The 10,064-nt window shown below is 41.8% G+C and overlaps 1 protein-coding gene across 1 annotated transcript in view; it reads left to right on the top strand.

Moving 5' to 3' along the window:
* Positions 1-749: 749 nt before the first annotated feature.
* The window catches only part of HTATSF1 (HIV-1 Tat specific factor 1), a 20,030-nt gene continuing 10,715 nt past the window's right edge, over positions 750-10,064 (top strand). The window contains exons 1-6 of the mRNA XM_081809302.1: positions 750-1,220; positions 2,939-3,119; positions 3,765-3,812; positions 4,620-4,774; positions 6,943-7,106; positions 8,013-8,112. Of these exons, the coding sequence (XP_081665428.1) occupies positions 1,035-1,220; positions 2,939-3,119; positions 3,765-3,812; positions 4,620-4,774; positions 6,943-7,106; positions 8,013-8,112 (834 nt within the window). The 5' untranslated portion in view covers positions 750-1,034. The remainder of the gene's footprint in view (positions 1,221-2,938; positions 3,120-3,764; positions 3,813-4,619; positions 4,775-6,942; positions 7,107-8,012; positions 8,113-10,064) is intronic.

The raw sequence follows: 10,064 nt of genomic DNA, 5'->3' as shown, positions 1-10,064 counted from the left end.
TGTGCTTTTCTAAAAGAAAGACAAAAAACCCGAAGTTACTGGGCCAGTAAAGGTGGTGTTTATACTTGGATGTTGTAAGTTTCTGGTTTGGAGCTTGAGCACCTCTGAATCATGGTGTACCAGAGAAAGGCAACTGCTGCCCCCCCTCCCCACGCCTTTCCAGAGTGGATCTCCAGCCTGGGAAGGTATCAGAGAGATAAAGGAGGGGCCTGAGGCTGGGAAAAGAAGGTTGGTCCCCACCCATCGTTCGTTCGTTCATTCATTCATTCACTCACTCACTCACTCAATACGCACTAGACACCACACCCTGTGCTAGGAGCTTAGGCCAAGAGGATGAACAAGAGCCGGCGCCGATCCTAGGGAAATCATAAAGAAACAAGCCAAAGTCGCGTTTCCCATGCGGAACCGGGAAAGGAGGCCCAGCTTTTTCTCAGGAACACAAACCCATCCCGCCCGCCCCATCCACTCCCCCAAGATGGCGCCCGCCAAGTGGGAACATTCCCACGCCCCCGGCTGCCGGCTGCCGCCTGCCGCAGCCCCCGCGGAACCCGAGGTCCCCAGGCGCCGCGGGCCCCGCGCACCCCGCCCCGTCCCGCCCAGGAGGCCCGGGTGGGCAGCGGCGCGTGACAGCGGCGCGCGATAGCAGCGCGCCCCCCCCCGACGCCCCGCCCATAGGACCCCGCACCGCCCGCCCGCCCGGCCGCGTCGGCGCTTGTTGACGCCACTGGAGGCGTGTCGGCGCGACCAGCGACGTCGCGACGTGCCGACAATGGCGACTGCGTCAGCCTGAGCGGGCCTCAGTTTTCCAGCAATCTCCTGACGTTGCCGCGAGGGCCGTGGGGGCCGCGGGAGCCGCGGGGGCTGCAGGCGTCTCAAACCCGGTCGGCGGCGGCGGCGCGCGTGCGCGCTCCCGCCACGCCCTGGGTCGAGCAGCTGCGCTGAAGCCCGGTGGAGCAAGCCAGTCTCCGGCTGCATCTCGGCCTCTTTGCTCCTATTTGCTCACGCGGACCCTGTCCCTTGCCTAAGTCGGCAACATGAGCGGCAACAACTTGGATGGGAACGACGAGTTTGATGAGCAGTTGCGAATGCAAGAATTGTACGGCGACGCCAAGGACGGCGACACCCAGCAGGATCCCAGTGGAGAACCCGATTCTTTCGGGCAGCAGCCGGCTGACACCCCGTACGAGTGGGACCTGGACAAGAAGGCTTGGTTCCCCAAGGTAGGAGAGTGGCGCGGGCGCCACTGCAGAGCGGGCCCGCCTGGCCAGCCTCGCGAGGCGCCCCTTTTCCGTTTTCTTTGCTGAGGTCCTGAGTTAGAGCCCCATGGATAGTGACGTTTCTTTTTGTTGTTTCTGTTGCAGATCCGATGTGTAGAGAAACATAAATCTTTACGGAGATGTCTTAAGTGTAATTTAATTCTTAAGTCTTGTCTATGCCTTATTAATTTTGTCTGTGAAGGTCACAGTTGGTTATTGCATTGATGACTGCTTTTTATTGCAAAGAGGAAAAACACCAGGAGCAAATTTAGTAGCTGTTAATCTCAGATAGCCAACCTCACTTATCCTAGGAATTCTGATACTTGTTTAGCTTATATACTTTGTGCAAAAGGCAGCTTCTCTGTTTGAAAAAGAGTAGCCATGTGTATCTCTTTACGGATTGAACTTTGTCTTGCACCTTTCTTTCCTATCCAATTTTGTCCCTGGGCATGTGTGTTTGAACCATATAACCACAGGCACAGAATATGGCGTGGAAAAGATCTATGTATATTTGTTTAGAGTGCTTGGAAATTGTTAAGTATTTTATTCCAGCTTGAAAGTAGCGTAACCGGTGTTAACTTGGTTCTGTAAACTTTTTGGTAAAAGTACCCTGTTAATCAAAGTCTCATGTGGGTGGGAAAAGATACTAGTAGCACACTAATTGACTTGCAAGCTGGTAATATAAACCATGTCTCCATTGCGTAATTCGACTGTTACCCTTAAAAATTATTTATTTCAACTTTTTTATTTTCCATTTTGTATTTGTGTGTGTGCCCCACTCCGTCCACATTGTTAAATTTATTATTTTGCTTGTACTGGTCGTGCCAGCTCCAGATTTGGTTTCTGAGGACTTTTAACAATAGTCTGATAATGGATTCATTTGTGACGCTTATCTTTTTATGCTATGGAAGCCCATACCTCTTGAAACTTTTGAGTTTACAATTTTCCCCACTCCTGGGTGTGTGTAACGTTGACCAGAATAAAGGAAGAACTCCCGTTTCTTTCATTGTGCAACTGTGCTTTTTTTTTTCCCCCTAAAAGCGGGGAATATAGATGTGAGTTGAATTTGTTCTTAGTTTCTTCTGACACTAAATGATAGTGTGATTTAACTAGTGATGGAGGTAAAATAAGCATTTAGTTTTACAGTTGTTAGCCCTATTCTCTATATACCAAATCAGTTCCATTCTGCGTGCTCTCTGCATACAGATACTCAAATATTTAGTGTGTGTATACTTTTGTGTATCTCTATAGCAAAAGAAAAATTGGTTCTGGTGTTAGATTATTAGTTGACTGTTGGTTTTTGTTCTGTTTTATTGTTATCTGACTTCCTTTGTTGTATGTTCTTGTAGCCTTAGTCGAGTAGACTGTAGAGAGGTAGTGATTTATAAATGAAACAACTAGAAAACTCGCCAACATCACTTAAAATGCCAGTAGTATCTTAGAATTTTGTGTTTGATAACCCAAATACCCATGTCTTTTTTTTTTTTTTTAATCATTTTATGCACATTTTCTGTGTAGGGTGACTGTTGTTGCATTTACACTATTTACTACAACCGTTATCTGCAGAAACACTTCTGTGTTCCATTGTATAACCAAATATGCTGAAATTTAACACAGTGTAAACTATGGGAAGAAATCAATTTTGAATTTCTATATGTGTGTGTGCTGAATTTTTTGTTTAGATCACTGAAGATTTCATTGCTACATATCAGGCCAATTATGGCTTTTCTAATGATGGGGCATCTAGCTCTACTGCAAATGTACAAGAAGTCAGTGCTAGGACTGCAGAAGAACCTCCGCAAAGAAAAACCCCTGAACCCAGTGATCCCAAAAAGAGGGGAGAAAAGAGAAAGGCCGAATCAGGCAAGTGGATTTAGCTTGCAAAACATGAATGTAAAAATTTTAAATGTTAGTGTGTGTATATATGGTTACTCTTTGGAGAATTACAGTAGTTTTGAAGGAATCATAAGATGAGGGGCTTTTTAAATTATTATTTGGGTTCATATGTTGGCTCCCGCACTAATTTGTGGGCATTGGGTAGGCTGTTTCAATTCTGTGCCTCAGCTTCTTCCTTTGCAAAATAGAGCTATTATCAAAAGTTCTGTTTGTAAGGTAATTTTCTTACAGTTTTTTGAGTTTAATTAAATTGAACTCAAGGCAGTTTTGCCTCAGCTTGGCCATGTCTAACATAGTAGATTGGAGTCAGAGGCAACTTATGCATGCAGGGCCTAAAGACAGTGCAAGGATGAGTTTTTTTTTAAGGTAGTTGCAGAATCATAAAGAACCAAGATAACTAGCTCTCCTTTTTTAGATAAGGCTCTGAAACTAATTAAGTGTCCAAAGATCCGAATACTTTGAAAGCTGGACAGTGATTTGAGTTAGTCTCTCTTGTTCTAAGGGTAAGAAAAGAGTCCTGGAAGTTTCAAGAAACTGGTACATTGTCAAGATTTCATAATGGGACTCTTACCTTTTCTTGCATGTGTTTTTTTTTTTAATTTTGATTTTTAGGATGGTTTCATGTTGAAGAAGACAGAAATACAAATGTATATGTGTCTGGTACGTATACTCTTTTATTTTTATTTATTTGTTTGTTTATTTTAAGTAGGCTCCACACCCAACGTGGGGCTTGAACTCACCACCCTGAGATCAAGAGTTGCACTCTGCCAACTGAGCCAGGCAGGCACGCCCCCACCTTTAAACAAATTTAGAGTAGAAAATATTTGATTTTGAGATTTTTCACGAAGTGATTTTTACTTTTCAGCTTCTCTAAAGTCTGTGTTTTATCATTGTGTCATTTTTTTGTTCAGCTATTGACATTTGTAATGGATACATTTTTGTTTACTAACAAAACTAAGAAACATTGTGAGTGTGTAACTTTGTATGCCATCCATTCTGTCTGCTTTAGGTAACTTATGGCAGTTTGCTCCCACAGTGATACAAGGCTTAAGCAAAGCATGATTTTAATGTATATTTGAATATATTAAAACATGAAATTTCCTCAATTCTATAGGTGTGAGATTTTTTACATATATTTAGAAAATCAAACTTGTGCTCATCTAAGTTGTAGATTTCTTTTTTTTTTAAGATTTTATTTATTTATTTATTTGACAGAGAGAGACACAGCGAGAGAGGGAACACAAGCAGGGGGAGTGGGAGAGGGAGAAGCAGGCTTCCCGCCGAGCATGGAGCCCGATGCGGGGCTCGATCCCAGGACCCTGGGATCATGACCTGAGCTGAAGGCAGACACTTAACGACTGAGCCACCCAGGCGCCCCTAAGTTGTAGATTTCTAATTGGTAGAATGCTTAAGTAACCTTCACTGTTACTGTACATGCTTTTATAATTTTCTTCCCTAATGTTACAGGTTTGCCTCCAGACATTACAGTGGATGAATTTATACAGCTCATGTCCAAGTTTGGCATTATTATGAGAGATCCTCAAACGGAAGAATTTAAGGTCAAACTTTACAAAGATAATCAAGGAAATCTTAAAGGAGATGGTCTTTGCTGTTATTTGAAGGTTAGTTAACGTGGTCAAATAAGTTTCTTGTATTTTCATTTTTTAACTCAAGAACCAGGGCTGTAATTTCATATAGATGATAACCAAGACTGAGAACTATTCAAAACAGGATATGAAGAAAACTAAAATTTCAGATTGTGCCTGTGTGTATCGCATTGGTGAGGTTATTTACTTGTTGTAGGAAAATATGTTATCAGGCCAAGGTATTATGTAAGTTATATGACTGAAGTGCTTCTTGTGTCTTAAAAGAATTCTCCCTGCAGAGATCTCTTTAGGACTCAGAACACATTTTAAAAATCCACAAAGAAAAGAAAGCCGGTAACATTTTATTTACCCACTGGAATGAATTAGACCGGGATTTGGCAAACTCCAGCCCACTGCCTGTTTTTGTAAATAAGGTTTTATCGAACACAGCCACATTCATTCATTCATTCATTTACTCATTTGTCTATGGCTGCTTTTGTGTTTCAGCAGTGGAGTTGAGTGGTTGCAGCACACACCACGTGGCCCACAAAGCCTAAAATACTTACTAACTGGCCCTTTACAAAAGTTTTCTGAGCCCTGAATTAGACCATAAAGGAGATGGTAGCTATGCTTACTGCTTTGAAATGTATTGTGAATGGGAGAGAAGAGAGATTGTTGCTATTAATAGAAATTTGCAGAACTTTACGTATTCATGGTACCATCAATTAATTGCACAAGGGAAAGCTCAGTGTCAAAGGCAGTCACCATTTCTGGAACATCTCTCACCTTAGGAGCATGTTTTATGCATTATTGCAGAATACAGAAGAAATGTGCACAACGATGACGTGTACCTGTCACGGAAGGTTAAAATAATTACAGAGTAAAATCAAAGTGATTAAACAACAGTACCAACACCACAGGTGTGTTGTGAGTGTAAAACGTTTCAGTGAGGTCGGAAAGGGGTAGAGTTAAGCTGACAGCTCTTTGGAAGATACGTTTTGAATCTGGTTCTTGAATGTGAATGGGCCATCCGTGAGAATAGCCGTTATAGGTAGTTATTAATTTTCACATACAAGGAGATTTGAGAGTTTTACAAGTTCTTCAAGGGTTATTAAAAAATCTGTGAACAGATTCTTAGGGAGTTTGATTGGATTTTCTAATTTTTTAAAGAGAAAAGTGGGGTTTTGAGTAACTTGATAAAAAGTGCAAGATTGGCCAACCAGTAAATCAAGTTCCAAAAAAATATAATTAAGGGGCTCCTGGGTGGCTCAGTCAGTTAAGCATCCGACCCTTGGTTTCGGATCAGGTCATGATCTCAGGGTTGTGAGATGGGGCCCCGCATCGGGCTCTATGCTCAGTGTGGAGTCCTCCCTCTCCCTCCCCCTCTAGTCCTCCTCCTCCTCTGTTCTCCTCCTCCACTCCTCCTCCCCCCCACTCATGCTCACATGCTCGAGTGCACACGCGCTCTCTCTCTAAATAAAATCTTTTAAAAATATATAATTGTTCTAAGATCCATATTTGATTGTGCAGCTAAGTTCAGTTATTTTTTGTTTTCCTCAGGTTCTCAGATCTTTGACTCTGCATAGGGCTGACAACTGCCCTCTTTGTGTAGAACCCAGAATCCACAGATGTATTTAATGTACAAGTCGTGAGATAATCATCTTCACACTATATCACAGACCTACATTTTAATTGGTGAACAAAAAAATTAAAGGCTGGCTATGCTATTCCCAGTTCCTCGAGTCATCTAGTCTTTTGAGTAGGAATACTTTAGAATTTTAAACTGGAATGTACCTTAGAAGTCACACAAGTCCATTTGCCTCGTTGAGAAATTGAGACTCCAAGAGGCAATACTACTATTCCAATAATAATGTAATCTACTGAACACCTACTGTATGCCAGTCTCTATCCTTTATGTGCATTCTTTCATTTGATTTTGTCAAGAACCCTGCAAAGAAGGCATTTCTCTTCCCATTTTACAGATGAAGAAATTGAATAACTTGCCCAAGTTCACAAAGCTGGTTGAGGACAGCTGTGTCTAGAGTGCAGGTTTCCTGATAAGGCAGCCTAGAGTTCTTTATCTCAAAGGAGGTAGTTATGATGCAATCTTTATTGTATGTATAGTCATCGTTCGTCTAAAAAAACCTCCCAAAGTTTCATTTCAGCATGTAAATTCCTGACTGTCTCATTTTACCTTTATAAAGAGGGAATCTGTGGATCTTGCGTTAAAACTCTTGGATGAAGATGAAATTAGAGGCTACAAATTACATGTTGAAGTGGCAAAGTTTCAACTGAAGGGGGAATATGATGCCTCAAAGAAGAAGAAGAAGTGCAAAGACTACAAGAAAAAGCTGTCTCTGCAACAGAAGTTTGTGTTGTTTTTCCCTTTTTGAAAGATTTCGTATAAATATCCTAGAGTGTGTTTTGGGGATAGCCCCCTAGTTTTGTTCCATCAAATGTACGTATAAATTGTTTTTAAAGAATTTCGTTAGATCATCAGAAACCTTCATCAATCTGCACCGTAGGATGATCTGGAGTGTGTATTTATAATATAACATGGGCTTCAGTGAGATGAGAAGGCCATCTCTTTGGAAGGAGTTGAACAGCAGATCAAATAAAATAGTTTAGGCTTGTATACCAGAGCCGTTAGTTCATTTTTGATGTGAATTGACATCAGCTACACGGGGAGCTAAAGCGTTAAGTACTTGTTTTTATCAGAGTGAGTTGTAATAACATTTCTAACACTGTGCTCAAACCAGTGATACAGTGATCATAAAAGAGTTGTGATGTCCTATAGTTTTTACAGGAATAGTTAGACTAGATACCTACCAATTTCATGTAAACACCTAGCAATAAAATTTAAGATTGTGTAACAGTAGTTTTACATATTTCAATGCAATTTGTTCTTTGTGATCATAAAATGCCTAAAAACCACTACAATTTGAACTTAATTTTTGCCCTCAAAGTGTAGTTGTACATACCAGATAGTCATAAATACTGAATAACTGGCACTTTACGGGAGTCTCATTGGAATGTTTGTAACCAGACCACAGTTCTGAAAAAAAATCCATTCTGGGGATTTCAGACACGGGGTCTGTGTTTCACCCACCCAGTAACGTTACTACTTCCGAAAGTCTCCCAGTGGGTACTGTGACTAAACTAGATAATTAGTATCATTAAGTACCCGACAGAGGATGATTGTAACAACTCCTTTTCTCCTCTCCCACAAGTATGAAACAAAATTCAGTCTCTTGTTCCTGTTTTATCGCATTAGGCAGTTGGACTGGAGACCTGAGAGACGAGCCGGCCCATCCCGAATGCGCCACGAGCGAGTTGTCATCATCAAAAATATGTTCCATCCGATGGATTTTGAGGTAGGAGGTGATATTCCCGCTGATGGAAACGTTGATGTGCTTTCTTTCAAGGGAGCCCAAAGCTTGCCTCGCCTCGTGTTTCTCCTGTCACATCCTACACATCCACGTAGCTGGCAAGGTAGGAAAATAGAGCTAAGTAAGAGTCCACCGAAGCGTTTGGATTTTCCCGTGTTTAGCCCAGGGTTCTTGTAGTTGTTCCCCAGGGAACACTGTTAACACCCACACCGTGGCCGCAAACGGCAACTACTTGAAGAAATCATTAAAAATATAATCACTGAACGATTTCTGGGCACTGCTTGTGGATTCTGAGTGCATTTCCACAAGGATGGGCTGGTTTCGGTGGGGAGTCATTTCACACTTGCAAATGAGAACTTCACTTTGGTGCTACAGACCTGATCCTTAAAAAAAAAAAACCCAGGTTCAAGAAATACAGCTCCCAATGTTTAATTGGTGACGGTAGCTTTTCGAGATCTGACTTGCACACAGTGCCTTCGTGGCTATTGGGAGGACTTTATAATACTTACTGTCCATGTTAAAAATCTAAGAACATCAAGTAAAAGTGACTAGAGGACGAAGAGCTGGAGAGGTGCGAGAGGCGTACGAGGCCTAGACCACCGCCGCAGCGCCCTGTGTTGCCTCCTGCCTCTTGTTCTTGTCGGTCTTTCCCACAGACCCATGGCAGCATTTTTGGAAGAACAAGGCTTTATTCTCTGCCTGGAATCTGAAATTAATGATCACCAGCTACACAGGAGATAGAGAAAGGCAACAAGTAACCATAAAGATAACAAGTTACATGAGAAAAAAAAATGTACTGTACAACTCCAGGTTTATAAGTGATCTAGTTGCACCTGAAGCCCCTCTTACTCCTGTGCATTGAAACAGTGAGAACAGCAGTTTCATTGTAGCCCCTTTGGAGAGGACCCCAGAGTGATCTGTGGAGCTCCGTCCCAGACAATAGTGATGTGATAGGGTTCACGGTGCACCGTGGGGTCTGTGTATCTTTTGAGGTCATTGGGGAGAGATACATGTGGTCAATTTGTAACATTTGATGTCTCTTCTGAGTAGAATTCTGAAGAATCTTAAAACACTTTTTGAAACATTCTTCCTGCCAGGTAGGGATTTGAAAGGAATACATAGCTGGATCAGGGTATCTGGCCTACTAGGTACAACTCCAGATTTCTTACAGTTCATCTCATTTTATCCCCCATGTAAATAACGGGCTTTTTAAAATTACATGACCTGTTAATGTCTATGACCTGACATCCTTGATGCACGCATTTCATACTTGTAACGCTTGAATGTGAATATTAATGCAAACTTAATTCAAATTACCTGGAACCTCGGTAAGTAGAAGCCTGTTGTGTAATTGCATATGTGTTTGTGTTTTGCCCCCTGCTTTGCTCACTGACCACCTAATTTGAATCTGGCGATCACACTGTGCAGACTTCGTTTTTCCGAGCTTAATGACTATTCTTTCCTCCAGAATGCCACATTTACTTGATTTTGACCCCTACGAATTCCCTCCCGTGGATCATTTTAAGGACAGAAGGTTCATGCTTATAAATTCTCTGTTCTTTTTTCAAACGCTCTTACTGGTTTAGTGTAAACTTTACTTTGGAGTTATAGAGGCTTTAAATTACCCTGTTTAGCCAAAGTCCTCTTAGACTTCCATTTTCTTTTATACCAGTTTGAAAAACTGTTCATAACGTTTATTATTATCCGAAATAATCGGATCTCCTCTACTAGAATGTGAGCTCCGTGAGAGCCAGGAGCTCCCTCGTTTGCTCTTATATTCCCAGTGGTTAGAATTCTGCCTGGCATACAGTAGACTCTCAATATGTATTTATTTTACAGACCCTCAATATTTATATGAAGAAAAAGTGAAAGAATGATTGAATGAGAGTCCTGTTACAAGGCAGAGTCCTTTGCTTCACTCCGCGGATAACACGTTT

The sequence above is a fragment of the Leptonychotes weddellii genome, chromosome X (genome assembly GCF_054177405.1).
Source record: "Leptonychotes weddellii isolate Sample4059 chromosome X, ASM5417740v2, whole genome shotgun sequence".
In the NCBI taxonomy this organism is placed as follows: domain Eukaryota; kingdom Metazoa; phylum Chordata; class Mammalia; order Carnivora; family Phocidae; genus Leptonychotes; species Leptonychotes weddellii.
Note: the sequence above shows the minus strand (reverse complement) of the source record. Positions and strands in the feature narration are given on the sequence as shown.